The 15,897-nt window shown below is 36.9% G+C and overlaps 2 protein-coding genes across 4 annotated transcripts; one reads left to right on the plus strand and one right to left on the minus strand.

The window, feature by feature from the left end:
* Positions 1-191: 191 nt before the first annotated feature.
* On the plus strand, positions 192-6,814 carry zgc:153031. Its single transcript, XM_058752231.1, has 6 exons — positions 192-442; positions 1,748-1,797; positions 1,912-2,017; positions 2,603-2,729; positions 2,821-2,936; positions 3,363-6,814. Exons 1-6 carry the CDS (start codon positions 339-341, stop codon positions 3,439-3,441), a joined length of 582 nt encoding a protein of 193 aa, XP_058608214.1. The 5' UTR covers positions 192-338; the 3' UTR covers positions 3,442-6,814.
* A 139-nt stretch (positions 6,815-6,953) lies between these two features.
* Positions 6,954-11,319, minus strand: mterf2 (mitochondrial transcription termination factor 2). 3 transcript variants are annotated; one of them, XM_058752229.1, is made up of 4 exons: positions 11,205-11,267; positions 10,689-10,811; positions 10,514-10,570; positions 6,954-9,991 (listed from the first exon to the last, which is right to left on the minus strand). In XM_058752229.1, the coding sequence occupies exon 4, from the start codon at positions 9,976-9,978 to the stop codon at positions 8,791-8,793; it is 1,188 nt and encodes a 395-aa protein (XP_058608212.1). In that variant the 5' UTR covers positions 9,979-9,991; positions 10,514-10,570; positions 10,689-10,811; positions 11,205-11,267; the 3' UTR covers positions 6,954-8,790. The 3 variants fall into 3 exon arrangements, with proteins under 3 accessions (XP_058608212.1, XP_058608213.1, XP_058608211.1); XM_058752230.1 differs by lacking the exon at positions 10,514-10,570; XM_058752228.1 differs by lacking the exons at positions 10,514-10,570; positions 10,689-10,811 and having other exon boundaries at positions 11,205-11,319.
* Positions 11,320-15,897: the final 4,578 nt, after the last annotated feature.

Consider the following 15,897-nt stretch of genomic DNA (forward strand, 5'->3'; position numbering starts at 1 on the left):
GAAACTGGTGTTAGTAGGCTACACATGAAAATTAGATTATGTTTTTATCAAAACATACAATAAGACAATTTAGGGCTTCGTGTGTTGGTAATAAAGGTGTAGTTAAAATAATGTTACTTTTTTATTTGTCTGGTTCTTTAACCTGTAAACACCATTGATAACAAACAGCCACTCCCTTTGGATGTCACATGGTGAACCAAGCAGATGTTTTAAAGCTCCATAATCTAACGGGTTGAGGTCGAGAAGGATGAAAACATCTCATCCTAAACCCACTGGACGACGGTAGCCTAGTTTGTATGATAAACCAGATAAACTGCTCTTAGCTAAAGTCGTAAACGATGAACATCGAGGGGGAGGAGATGCGCAAACCAATCCGGCTCATCTCGGCTGCCTGCAGTGATATGGGCATAGGAAAGAACGGACAGCTTCCCTGGAGTCTTCCGTAAGACAATCATCATTCAAGCCAGTGGTTTCATCCAGCTGGAATCGCTGTATTTTATGTTATGTTAGATGTGAATGAATAATTTGTATCTGTAATCAGATGAACTCATGAACGATAGCTCATGTGATAGCTACTTCAGTGCCCAAATCCTTTATTGGCATTCGAGACACAAATTCAATGTTTTGTTGTGAGCAATTAGATATGTTATAGAAACTATCATAAAATGGAAAGCAGGTTAAAACATCAAATCGTGTATCGCCTGTCTGTCCGATGTCAGAGGACTTGTAGCCTACTTCACTGTGCAACGATTAAAATCCAAGTACATTGGTAGGCTACAAGTTAGAAGTTATTGTAAGATTGTATCTCATTGAATTAAAGTATTTGTGTTTGTGTGTGTGTGTGTGTGTGTGTGTGTGTGTGTACTTGTGTGGACCAAATGTGTCCCCACTAGTAAAAACTGAAATTTTTGACAAATGTCCCCTCAAAGATAGTAATACCAGTAAATTTTGACCTTGTGGGGACATTTGTCCCCATAAGGAAACAAGCTTATAAATCACACAGAATGGAGTGTATTGAAAATCTGAAATAGCAGAAAGTTTCCTGTAAGGGGTAGGTTTAGGGTTGGTGTAGGGCGATAGAAAATACAGTTTGTACAGTATAAAAACCATTACGCCTATGGAGAGTCCCCACAAAAAATGGAAGCCAGTGTGTGTGTGTGTGGGTGTGTGTTATAAACATAAACAGCTAAAAATAATAGCTCATTGTTTTGATCTTTTTATTTAAAAATTTTTAATGTTTTTATTTTTAACACATTTTCTGAACCTTCTCTCTCTCACTCTCTCTCTCTCTTTTTTTTTTTGTATCCTATTCGTGGAATATGTCACTGACCTTTAGAACTCAAACTGAATAACTGAATGTCAGCAGTTTTTTGAATTAGAGAGATGGAAACTTCGAGCCCCCCAAAGCCCGCCCCATTTGAGATAAGAGATAACAACACGCCAGATAACATAGGGATTATATTCTAATTGGGAATTCCTTTATCTTTATGGTATAGAATATTATGTTGGTATGAGCCTTTTCAGCCATACATATTAAATATGATCAATGCATGCAGTATGATGGAGGATACCCTTGGTTCAACTTTTGATTTTGGCACACAGCCCTGCTATTTTATAAGCTACAAACACATCAAAGATACTTGTCATGCAGCTCAAATTGCATTTTGCACACTATGTAGTTATCAAAGCTGAATTAATATATATCAAATGGCACACAATATGTCTAATGTGCTCATGTTGTTTACAGAAAAGAATTTCAGTTCTTTCTGGATACGATTACAGCTGTGTCAGCACCTGGTAAGTGGCTTTAAATTTTATGTTTGGTTTGATTTATATTCTAGTTGATGTAATTTTAACAGCATGACGAAATTACAGTATAACTGTATTTTTTTTTCTTCTGGTGCACATCAGGAAAGAAGAATCTGCTTGTCTGGGGCCGAATCTCCTGGTTCTCCTGTCCTGAAACAGTCTTCCCTTTGGCCAACTGCTTAAATTTGGTATTGAGCAGAAAGATGAGGTAAGCATATTCATTTATAAACATTTTTATGTACGTGCACGACCATTCAAAAGTTAAGAGTCAGTAAGACTTTTAAAAAAAAAGAAATCAGTACTTTTATTCAGCAAGGATACATTAAATTGATCAAAAGTGACAGTAAAGACATTTATATGTTATAAAAGATTTATATTACAAATAAATGTTGAATGCTTTGAAACTTTATATTCCTCAAAGAATCTTTTAAAAATGTATCACAGTTTCCAGAAAAGTATTAAGCAGCAACTGTTTTCAACATCGATAATAAGTCATTAAGAAGCAAATCAGCATATTAGAATGATTTCTGAAGTATCATTTGACACTGAAGACTGGAGTAATGACTGATAAAAATTCAGCTTTGCCATCACAGGAATAAATTACATTTAAATAAATAAAAAAATAAATAATAATATTTCACATTATTACTATTTTTACTGTATTCTTAAACAAACAAATGAGGCTTGGTGAGCATAAGAGACTTTTTTCAACAACATTAAAAAATATACTTACCCCAAACTTTTGAACAGTAGTGATTTTTGTATTTATTTACTATATTCTGCATTAATTCAGTGCAGTGCCTCCACGTGCCCACTATCTGTGTAAGGATTTCGGGACAGTAATTCGCCTGGCTTCTGAGCCTCCTTTATGTCACATTGTGGAGACCATCTGGGTTTTAGGAGGTCCAGAGGTATATAAGGTGAGAAGCCTGATTTATGCAACATGTATATTATAATATATAATATATGTTAATACAGTAATTCGATTTATATTGTAACTGTGCTATTTAGGAAAGTCTTGAGCATCCATGGTGTGATCTCATCTATCTCACCAACATCATGGCCGACTTTGACTGCAATGTCTTTTTCCCAAAATTTGATCGCAATGTTTTCAGAAAACAAAAGGGGTAGGATTATCCTCTCATTTATTATTTCAGTTACAAAGATAATAAGGTAACACTTTACAGTTAGGTTCTATTTGTTAACATTAGTTAATGCATCATCTAACATTAACAATGAGCAATACATCTGTTACAGTATTTATTCATCTTTGTTAATGTTTGTTTATTGTTAGTTCATGTAAGCTCAGGTCCATTTAATTAAATTAACAGACACAACATTTGATTTTAATAATATAGGAAATGTTGAAATTAACATTAAAATTAAAAATACTTTTAAAGCATTTATTAATCTTAGTTTGTGTTAACTAATGTAGTTAACTAATGTTAACAAGTGGAAACATATTGTAAAGTGTTACTGATAAGACTTGCCTCATTTTATGCATCAAATGCATTGTAATTTGTCTTATTAATTGTTGATTTTCTTTATATAAGCTTTCCTGGAGTACCAGATGAAATTCATGAAGAAAATGGTATTAAATTTCAATTTCAAGTATTCAAGAAAGAAGCTTAAAACTGAAGCCACGAGGAAACAAGACCAGGGCCGTCCCTGGCTAACGCAGGGCCCGGTGCCAGTTGCACCGCCCAAAGGACAGCCCTGGACAAGACTGTCAAACATGTTACTTGAATTGTTTTGTTTACATAATCTGAAACTACTCATGGTGATGGAAATAAATATGAGACGGGAGAAAAAAATGCTTTTGCATTTTCTCGCAAATGTATAGCTATCCCCTAAGAATATTTGCGTTCTCTCCCCATATATTGTGTTCATTTTTAAAACTTTTGCAGAAGTGTTACATTCCCTGAAAAACTCGTTACTGTGCAAAAGTGTTGCATTCCCACAAAAAAACATTTAATTCCTTAGCAAAATATTTCCATTCTTTCACAAAAGTATTGCATTCTTCTGAGAAATTTTGCCTTTTTCGCCAAAAATTTATGTTCTTCTGCAAAAGTATTGCGTTCCCCCAAAATATTTTGGGTTCACTCAAAAAACAAAAGTATTGCATTCTCCTGAGACATTTTGCGTTCTTTTGCAGAAGTATTCTTGCCCCAAAGTATTGCATTCCCTTTTGCGCTCTCTCGCAAAAGGATTTCTGTATTGCCTAAAAAATATCCAGGTTTTGGCTTTGTTTTCCTGTTTTCATACTTGCATAAGGTAATGATCTAAAAGTAGTTTGACCAATAACATGCAGGCATTATACATAATTGACCAATCGTGGTGTGTGAGAAGGTGGGATCTACAGAGAACGGTCAAAGCAATGCAAATACGCGCCCATATCAGGTGTTCAACTGGAAGTAGTGCTGCGCAGACCGAACGGTGTATGACAGAGTACCACGAAAGGGATTCGAAAGCATAAGGAGCTGTCTGCTCTGTCTACAGCTCTCATGGTACTTAGATGTCATACAACGATCAATTTGCGTGGCGCAAACAGCCAAAACCTGGTCATTTTAAGCAATGTAGAAATCCTGGCCAGAACTTGTCCCCGGAAAAAGGCACGTATGGTCACCTTACCCCAGAACTGGAATTGAGAACCAGTACTTTAGGGCAGGGGTGCCCAATTCTGTTTCTGGAGACCTACCTTCCTGCAAAGTTCAGTGCAAATCCTGCTCCAACACATCTGTCTGTAATTATCAAATGTTTCTGAAGATCTTAATTAGCCTGTTCATGTGAGTTTGATTAGGGTTGGAGCTGAACTTTGCAGGAGGGTAGATCTCCAGGAACAGAAATGGGCACCCCTTGTATGAAACAATATTTGACATCATTTTATCGTTATGTCAGCTTTGTACAATCTAACAATACTGTACAGAAGATCACTTTATCTCAAAGGCTCTGTTGGGCGCTACAGTATATAACTGGTGGTACTTCATCACCATCCAAATCATAAGTATTTCAAAGCAGCTAGTTCTTTATATTAACCATATGAAGACCATTTTCCTAATGTCATCTTTTTTATTACATAAAAAAATCACACCACACATGACCTAAACAGCAGATGGACACAGACATTGTGACATGTTGCCAGTGATGAGCACCACTTCTTTCACGGTTACACATGCAACAGTTTGTGACCACTCACCAGATCTACTGTTACTCATCTCACTGTCACCATGGTGACACGAGTGTGATGAATCAAAGCAGATCAGGGGGATGGGACACAGTGAGAGTCATATATGGTTTGTGTATATATATACCATCTGCTGTGTGAACTCAGTGCCTTACTGCAATTAGTATTAGTTTTTTGTCAAGTATATTTTGTAGACAGTGTATTTAACTTCTTAGATTTGTAATATCATTCCATACACTTGTTTTTTGTGAAATTAAATCTGTGGTGCTATAATAAAGTCAGTTTCTAATCCAAATTAAAATACAAAGTGTGCAGCAACTTATTGACCACATATAGTGGGATATTATTTTTTTATATATTTGAGTAAATGTCCAGTGTACATTGTGATAGTGAATGGCCTTGCCCACTAGATGGAGCTGGCAGCTAGGAAGTCCTGCAGTTATCAGGTTTTTGAGGTATATAACTGGCCTTTCCAAACACAAGTTTGGCCCACCCATGATTTCACACAAGATCCTCAAAAAGAAAAGAAAAAACATTCTCAAAGCATGCTGGATAACATTGAAAACATACAATCTAAAGGGAGACATAGGCCTACAAAATAATAAGAAATCCATGATAATTGTTATGCTGGTATTATAAACTATTGTTCAAATGTTTGGGGTCAATGAATTTATTATTATTGTTAAATATAATATCATTATTAAAAGACTTTTATTCAGTAAGGATGCATTAAATTAATAAAAGTGATAGTAAAAACTTACATTGTCACAAAAAAAAATCTATTTCAAATAAATGCTGTTCTTTTGAACTTTCTATTTATCAAAGAATCCTGAAAAAAAAAGTTTCACGGTTTTCACAAAAATAATAAGCAGCACAAATGTTTTCAACATTGATAATAATAAAATAAAATATGTTGCTTGAGCACCAAATCAGCTTATTTGAATCATTTCTGAAGGATGTGACACTTAAAACTGGAGTAATGAAAAATGCTAAAATTCATTTTTGCCATTTCAGTATATTAAAAAAAGAAAACAGATGTTTTAAATACAAATAATATTTCACAATACTACTGTTTTACTGTATTTTTGATCAAATAAATGACACCTTGGTGAATACAAGACACGTTTTTCAAAAACAAATTGGTGGTATTGCTGTTTGGTTTTTAAATCTAATGTCTAAAATGTCCACATTGACATCAATAAAAACCAACTCATGGTTGCATATAGCACATTCTGATTAGAAGATCTGAGAGCAGATTGCACACAGAGGACAGCGGAGCGCTTCAGCATGACCTCAGACATGGAATATTTACCACCTTAATATTCCAGCATGCAAAGTCAAGCACTGGGCAGGAAATTATAGACTTTAATTGCATGTGTCATCTATTTTCATAATTTCCCTGAGTTATGCCCCATAAAATCAATGTGTAACATTTGCTAATAATACCCACTGTCACATTTCAAATGAAAAAGAGCTATTTATATCCTCGCTTATTAACCTCCTATGTGTTCGGGTATAACTCAAAGTGTCATTTGCAGGATAAAGCAGCCATCCGGTTGGAGCCATGCACGAGGAGTGGACAAAGAATGGAGAACAAAGAGAAAGGCAGAGGCAAGAATTTAGAGATGTAGAAAAATCAGAGCAGCAATAAATATTAATGAAACCTACCCAAAAAGGTGCTGCATAAATTTATTTAATCATCAACTCTAATCAAGCTCAAAAATATCCATTATTTTGAGAAGCTTGTGAGAAATGTAATAGTTTACCATTAAAGAAATCATAAAGTCCACTGCGTAAACAGCAGATGCCACAAGGCAATATGTAATGTAACTTCATTATAGATACCAGTGAAGACTTTAGTCTAATCATTAAAAAGCGTAAAATTATCTCAAAATGCTGCCCAGAGGCCACAATATTGGGAAATGCTTGCAAATGAGATTCTGACGGCAGCACACGGGTAAACATTCATTGATCTGAATATTTATCTGCATAATGCATACCTCCTAGAGGTATTTTATATTGCTCATTATTAGAGACTTTGATGAGGAATTTCAAAAGCTACATAAATTACTTGGCACAACATGTCTGTATGTGACAGTACAACAATAGCTCATTGCCACAAATAGCAAAAAATGTACATTTACAATGTAGTTACAATAGAAGTTACATAAATTGACATTTTCCTTGTGATAATGGGTTGACAATATATTTGGTAAGATTCACCTTCCACAACGCTAACAAAACATTCAATAATTTATACCTTTCACCAAATGAATGATCAAAATAAAAGAATTCATGCAGAAAACAGACAAAGAAACTACTGTAAATATACTGTTTATGTAGCAGGTGCTATTTTAATTATGGAAGCCTGTTTCTGCCATGCAATAAAACAAAAAAAGGTAATTGTGAATTTTTAATCTTACAATTCAGATTTTTTTCTCAGAATTGTGAGATATAAACTCAGTATTATTATTATTTGTATTATAAATGTGCAGAAAGAAAGTGCAAACTGTGAGACGTTTACACAAAATTGTGAGAGAATCGAGTCAGAATAAGTGTTATAAAATAAATCAGAATTGTATTATAAACTTGCAATTCTGAGAAAGTACAGATGTAAACTCAAAATTATGAGACATGAACTTAGAATTGCGAGAAATAAAGTCAGAATTGTGTTAGAAACTCACAGTTCTGTGAGAGAAGTTCCAAATTGGAAGATATAAACAGAATCATTTGCAGAATTGCAAAAACTTGACTCAAAATTGACATACAAGCCCAGAAGTGTGTTGAAAATGAGCAAATTCTGAGAGGAATTATTATTTTTTTAAATAGTCAGAATTGTCTTGCAATCCTGTCCTTTTCCTTAGAATTGCAAAAAAAAAAAAAACAACAACAAAAAAATCACAATTATGTTATAAACTTGCAATTCTGAGAGAAAAATCTGGAGGAAAAAGGGTTCGTGAACTGAGAAACCAAAATTCCCTTGATCTGGTAATTGTACTTTAAAAAGTTTCAGAACTCAAAACTTTGTTGTTACTCTAAAAACAGCTTAAATTGAAGGCAGTCTGCCAAAACAACAGCTTTTGGAATGCTCTACTCTACAATGTGTGGATAAGCACCGCCTCCGCAGAAGATCATCGCTGCCTGTTTAACCCCCGCCCACCGATTCACGCATAGTGTTTACGAGAGAGGCGAACATGCAGGTCTACGCAAAAACAAAACAATAAAGATGCCACTGAAGACAACAAGATGCTGTGCCTTGCCAAGTTGTGGAAAAAACTGTATTTGCATTGCCTTCCTTATGATCCCAATATTAGGAAAGAGTGGATGAACTTTATTTTTAATGAAGTTCCAGACCGCGTCAGTAAGAACTCTGTCTTTTGTTCACTTCATTTTACTGCGGATTCAATTACAAACAAGGCACATTTTGATGTAAGATTTTCAGAAGGATTGAAACTAAAAGACAATGCTTTGCCGACTATATTGCAAACACACACAAGCCAATCATAGCAGTGGGCGTTTAACTTCAAAAGTCTACAATCCGCCACGCCTATTCAAACAGAGCGTTCTGAAGAGGGGGTCAAAAATAGGACAGAATATAGCCTATTGCTTCTAAAGAATGTTTTTTGATGTAAAAATCTTGATAACATTATAAGTGGACCTCAGAGAACAGTACAAAATAAAAACAGAGGCAGCTCATGACCCCTTTAACTCAAAATTGTAGAGATGTAAAAATAAAGTCAGAATTTGTAATTACTATATTTATTTTTTAATTCCATGTTGGAAACAGGCTTCAATTCTTAATCTTCTGATCGAAGTGGAGCTACTGGATTAAAAAGTGGCCTCTCTTGCCTAAGACACAACTTCCCGTAGCTCATCTCAAAGTCCTTCTTGGTGCCGTTGAGGACTTCCAGGCTACCTGAGCGCACATCATAACTAAAAGAGCGCAGTTTCTGAATGCGATACTGCACTATCTGCGTTGTCAGTTCTAACACTGTGGGAGTCTCCATGATCTGCTCCATACTGACTCCAGAAGTGAGGAGGCCTTTGAAGCGATCAGCTAGTATAGGCACAGAATAATATAACAAGGCTGGACACTGAAGTACGATCTGCCTGAGCTCTGCTTCTGTGCATCCCAGGGTCTCCTGGGAGTAGCTTAGGGTGAGTCTCATACTTTCAGGGTTCAGCTCAGTAACAAATCCCTTCAGTTTGGAGAGCAGCCGCAAGAGCTCATCGCTGGTAAAGCCCACGTTGCGTAGGAACGCCAAGTTATCGTGTAAGGCGTCCGGAAGCTTTAGAAGCACGTAGGGATTCTGTGTAAGCAGCTTCTGCAACCAGATCTTCATATTGACCTGCTTCCCACCCAAGTCCAAATAGGTCTTCTGCAGGGTTTGGATCATCTGCTCGTTTTGCTCGACGGGTCGGCTGAAGCTCTGAGGGGCGCTAGCCATGAGCTTGCTAATGATACGTTTGTTGAGATGTAACGTCTGGAAATACACAATGTTGGCTTTCTGGTTGTCGTGATCGGAGGACAAGGTGAAAAACGAGGCAGGGAATTTTTCTATGATTCCTACTAGATCCTTCTGACTGGCACACACTGACATCCACAGCTTTTTCTGCGCCTCCATTTGATCAGGTTTACAGAGGATGGCCTCAGGATGGAGTTCCAAAACACGGGCGATAACTGGCCCGCTAGCCCCCATGTCCCTCAGCAGGGCGGCGGTCTCACTCACGTACACGGGACTCTGTCGCAACACCCAACCCCTCAGCTTCCGGACTTTACTGATGTCTACAGACAAGTCGTACAAGGCGTTTACAGCAAGCAGGTTCTCTTCTTGAACGATCACGGAGCGGGGCCTCGTGAGAAGCAAAGGTGTTGCTTGAGCCCGCTGGCAGTAGAGACACAGGGATGTCGTGACTAATCGTAACATGTTTGCACAATCTACAGGTCTGTGGGAGGAGCTGTTGGGTAACTGTTTGCATTGCATGCAAGTAACGTGCCTGAAACAATTGGAAAAACATATCAGAAAATCTACTTCAAGTCTCAAAGTGTTGACTAGACACTTCCTCGTTCCCATTTACTCATGCAAATCTGATATCACATGAAGCCTTTCGAGTGAACACTCAGTGTTGCCAACTGCTTTCAGTTGAAAGTAGCTAAAACTGGTAGCTAAATGTCGCTAGATGACATCATAATGGCAAATTCACTAATCTATATAAAGATGAATATAGATCAGTGGGCAAGATGAGAGGTTTGTCCAAGAAGTTGCTATATTTGTCCCTAAACTTTTGAAAAAAGTCTCAAAAGGAGTGGGGAAGTCGCTAAATCTAGCTACAAAACTGCTAAATTGGCAACAATGTGAACACTACAGAGTGAGCATTCAGACACTAAACTATCTACCCATAGGATAAAGAATTGTAAGCAGAAATCAACTAGCTGTCTCATTGCTAACATCTGCAAAATTGTCAATACCACAGAAGAGCCAAGTTATTTTACATCAACACCTAAGATAATTTACTTATGGTAACTAACTGTTAGATATTAGCTTTGGAGAAAACAGCAAGATTACACAACAGCAACTGTTGGGTACACACACACACACACACAAAGGTACAAACAGGTTAGACAGTTTCTTTATAAAGAGATCATGACATATTTATCTTGATATTGAAGCACTCACACACACACACCAGATACCTTGAGGGGCCAGGACGTCCCAATAGTTTTTGAATGACATTTATGAGGTCTTTCAGCCCATAAAAATCAATTTTTTTAGACTTTTGTGGCTTTTTTTGAGGCAATCTATATTCTGGTGTTCTCCTATTTGAGAAAAAAAAAGTATACCGTATATAGTATACAGTTTTTGGCTTCTGGAGAAACAGAACAAAATATCAACAGCACATTTTGCACTGAGGGGCACATCAAAATTTTTGTTCAGTTAAATGCATTCTAAAATCAGAATAACATACATTAAATGTCCACTATGAAAAATATAAGTATGTACTTTTCCTTCAGTACATCAGTCGCTATCTATCTATACATAAACGCAATTAAGTTAATCTCAACAGAACACGAGGGAGTGCATTCTCTCTTATGAAACATAAGTCATGACATCGAGGTAAAGAAACAAACAGCATAGTCTACATGCGGCTTGCATTTATTAGTCAATAATATCATATCTGAAACGTGTTGATAAGACAAACTGATCAGTACCTCTGCAATGACAGCGGTCACATCTTCAGTACCATACATAATGCATACATATCTATGTTCAGTACTTGACCTCTTGTTCTGGTTGTGACGCCCATGCGGTCTGAACACAACAGCGCCACCCTTAGTACAGGAGGAACACTGAAACCAGTCAATATAAAAACATTTTGATTTACAGACTTTGATAAATAATACGAACACAGTAAAGGGAAATATGAATTGACCACTAACCTAAACTTCAAAATAATCAAAACTGGCTCTAATATAATATTCATGAATGAGGGCCAACTATTTAACAGATAATAGCCTACTATTTTAAGCTGCAGTCATTGGGAACTGTGTTTTCAAAACAGAAAAGTTGCTTAAAATGGTATCAGGGACTGTGAGTTCTATAATCAGCACAGAGAGCAATTAGTTTGAATGGCAGTGGAGAGTGAGTCACAGTTGGAGCTTAATCACAATGCTGGATCATGCCTGCCTACTCAAACTGTTCACTCAGCCCACCCTTGAAGTCTCTACAATCTGGCGACTTACAAAGAGCTTTGCATTCAGACAGCCCCCACAGACTATTAGGTACCTGTAGGCTGACAAGGTACAATTTAAGACAATGGATTTTCTTTATTTGAAGACTACAACGTATTTAGAGATGTTTAAATCTCTGTCTCACAAAAAGCTTTTAAGTTTTTAACAAACCATAGGCTACATTTTGTGGGCATAACTGGTCACACTTAAAGTTCCAAAAATTACTTAAACATGGCTTAAAAAAATTAATTAAATAAATCATTTGCAGGTATAATAGAATAAAAGAAGAATTAAAAAATATTTAAATAATTAAAAAATATTTTAATAATATATAGGCCTATATTAATATACTGTATAGCCTACTGTATATTATGTAATTGGTGTATGTGTGTATATATATATATATATATATATATATATATATAACTCAAATCAATAACAGTTTTCAACTGCACTATTTAATTAATTACTTTGCCAGATATTGCAGTATGTAGTACATTGTAGCACAAGAGTGAACACTCATGTGAATGATTTTCCCTGTATGCAAACAATCAGGTTCTTGCAGAACATTGCTGAAATGGTTGACTGAAGCTGTGACTCTCTATAAAAATGTGTTCTTTTTTTCAGCTTCAAGTCTGAATTAACTAAGAGAGACTATTTTTTACACATTGCATTTTCTCTGTTATGCTTAACACAGTGGTTAAAATGCAGTGTATAGTGTCTCTTGAAATAAATACTCAGACACACACACTTGATACAGTCTAAAGAGGAAGAGCGCAAGAGAGAAAATAACCAGTTTGTCCATGCAGCGCTTCAAATTTCTTTTGATGCATGAGATAAAACTTTCGACAACAAAATTAAAAGAAGAACCTTAAATGGAAAGATAAATGATAACCATGTGCTCTAAGTTATAAGGGAGGATATAGGCATGAGGAAAGCAAAGCAAGAAAAACTGCACCTGAGAAGCTGAAGAAAAAACCCTGCACCTAAGAAGGACAACATCCCAACGTGGGTGGATCTTAATGCCAAACTTCAGAAACAGGTTACTCAAATTTCTGAGTATGTGGAAGGCAACAGGCTGAAAGCAGTCTCACGGATGGACAGAGTAGAACAGGATGATCCAAACCAGGAATACTGTGATACTTCTCGCTCTGCTGCTGGTGAGCACTTTTGCAGAAAAAGACCCAGAGCCCATTTTTAAAGCTCTTGGTGGGGAACTTGAGATGGGTTTTTGCTTTGGCGATGATATTGCTGTCTATAGAATGACTGCTGATGGAAAGGAGCTATTGGGTCAGTTCTCGAATTCCTCAGTTTCACCAGCTGATGCCTTTAAGGGTCGGATCAGTTTCTCCACTGAAGTTGAAGGGCTGCTTGGTCTGAAACTCACGAATCTTCAGTTCTCTGATTCTGGCATCTACATCAGAGAGTGCTGGAGTGATAGCACTATTGAAAATTATCGCAAACACTATCTCTACGTTTGTAACAAGGAGTTCGGCTCTAAGGAAATTTCACTGACACCTGGCACAGGTGCAGATCTGGTATGCAATATGGATTCCATAAAGCATGCTACAGTAAAATGGTACAGAGATACACATGATGTGTCTTTGTTCATGGATACTAAGATTTCTTTGGAGCCATTACAAGCGGAGTTTAAAAGCCTCGTTCGGGTTCAAGGCGAAGGCTCATTTTTACACATTTCAGATGAGTTTATTCAGGACAGACCTCGTTTTTTCTGTCAGGTCATGGAGGGAGAGCAATGCAGGAGCTTCCAAACCATAGAACTACCAGAGGAGCCTGAATTGAAGACTGTTTATCGTTCTTATGGAGAAGATGTAGTCCTTACATGTTCAGTAGACCCCCTCAGACAGAATCACTGGAAAACACCCTTTGGACAAGTTAACTCATCGGCACCAGTAGGGACAACCGAAAACCAGATGTCGACAAGAATGAATTCTAAAAACTATTCCCTAATCATTCAGTCTCTCATTTCAAATCATTCTGGGAGCTATAAATGTTTCTCGACCTTCCTTGTTGAAGATTATTTTTTGAATGTGTGCCCTTTGTATGAATCAACCGATATTTTGTTTTCTGCAAGCGATAAGAAGGTGGTCCTTGAATGTAACTTCATGTCTTTACCAGCATTTAGCGGTAAAGCTGAGTACGCCAGTGTTCTGTGGTATCGAAAGACTGGTGAGAAGGACATCCAAATAATGGACTCAGGGGATCCTTCTTTAACCCCACCTAATGATTTACAAGGTCGGGTAGAGTTCTCACAGGTAGATTCCTCTCTCATCTTTACTGATCCCCAAAAGGAGGACAGTGGGACGTACTGGTGCGTGGTGCTGCTGGAGAATGAGGAGACTGATGAGGGCGATAATGAGGATGCTTTTGGCAGTGATGATGGCAGTGATGATGATGATGATGAAGAGGAACCCCATTCATGGATAATGGATGAAGAATACATGGGCATGTGTCTCTTTAGGCAGGTCACCAATTTAAAGTTTCACCAACCTAATAAAAAACGAAAGTGGGATCTTACAGCTCAGCCTGAACCTGAACCTGAACCTGAACCTGAACCTGAACTTGAACCTGAACTTGAACCTGAACCTGAACCTGAACCTGAACCTGAGACTAACTTGACAATGTATGCTTTGTGCGCAGGGCTTGTAGGTCTATTATTACTGGCGGTGATCTGTATTGTGGTGGTTCTAAAAGTTAGAGCTAAGAAAAGATCTGCGTCTATTCAAGGAGGAGGTCTTAAACCATCTGAAGAGGAAGGAATAGCACTTAAATCAACGAACACGTAGAGTATAAGGTCACTGCTTTTTTTAAACAATAATTTGTGTATAATGTTCATGAACAGTGTAATTGTGAGAATTAAGAGGAAACTACTTAAGGTAAAGGGATAGTTCACCAAAGATTCACCAGAAATGCTGTCATCATTTACTTACTCGCATGTAATTCCAAATCTGTATGACTTTCTTTCTTCTGTGGAACACAAAATAAGATTTTATTTTTTTTTGTACATACCATCAGAATCAGTGGTTACCAAAACTGCTTGGTAACTAACATTCTTCAAAATATCTTCTCTTATGGGTAAGTAAATGATGAAAGAGTTTTCATTTTTCAATGAACTATCCCTTTAGAGTACAATTTCACCTTTGAACCTGAAAGATTTGTAAGATTTATTATTTATTATATACAATTTCACAATTACACTTTTGGCAATTGTTGTTCTTGTAAATGTTGAAATGGATCACAAAAGTGTCCTCTAGGTGATCACACAGCAAGACTCAGGCATGAGGATAATGTAAAACAGCTACTAGCACACGTGACATTGTCTTATGCAATGAAGACAAGACCAGCTGGTTTGTTTCCCTGTCAAATCTTGAGTACACACTAAGCAAATGGTGCTTTAAAAATAAACATGCCATAAAGCCTATCAAAGCTCATTTCACATGAAGACAAACATATGGGTCTTAAAGGGATAGCTCATACAAAAATTAAAAATCATTCACTCACCTTCATGTCGTTCCAAACCAGTATGACTTATTTCTGTGGAAAAAAATTAAGTCATGCAGGTTCAGAATGACCTGAGGGCGAGATGACAGAATACTCATTTTTAAGTGAACTATTCCTTTAACTATATGCTTTATAGAGGATAGTGTACATATAGTATCTATACATACATTTCTCTTCATTTCTGCATTTATGGTTCAAAATTGCAACATGTCTTGTAAAAACACATCCATTAATCATGTATCCCATACCGCAAAGAGGCATTTAGCACTACTGAACTGCTACCATTAGAACATCATCTCTCCCATGACAGAAATCTTGGTAATGATAAACAACAGATGTGCAAACACATCCGTAAACATTTTCATTCTTTTCCTGACTGGGGACGTGTAGAACACTTCCTGTTCTAATTTCTCTTCGGTTTCCATTAATGTGTCAACAGAGTTTGAATCTATTGCTGAAACTTATATCCTAGTCTAACAGCTGGCTGCGTAAAGACCGGCAGTCAGTGAGAGAAAGGCTGACGGTGTCTAGAGAGCACAATGTGGATTTGATGGACACGGTTATGTCATGTAAAGCTGTGCTGGTGGTCCTGTGTGGAAACACAGATTAGAGAAACGGCTCTGTTAATGTGCATTCCAAATATGACCAATGT

Source organism: Onychostoma macrolepis, chromosome 18 (genome assembly GCF_012432095.1).
Source record: "Onychostoma macrolepis isolate SWU-2019 chromosome 18, ASM1243209v1, whole genome shotgun sequence".
NCBI lineage: Eukaryota > Metazoa > Chordata > Actinopteri > Cypriniformes > Cyprinidae > Onychostoma > Onychostoma macrolepis.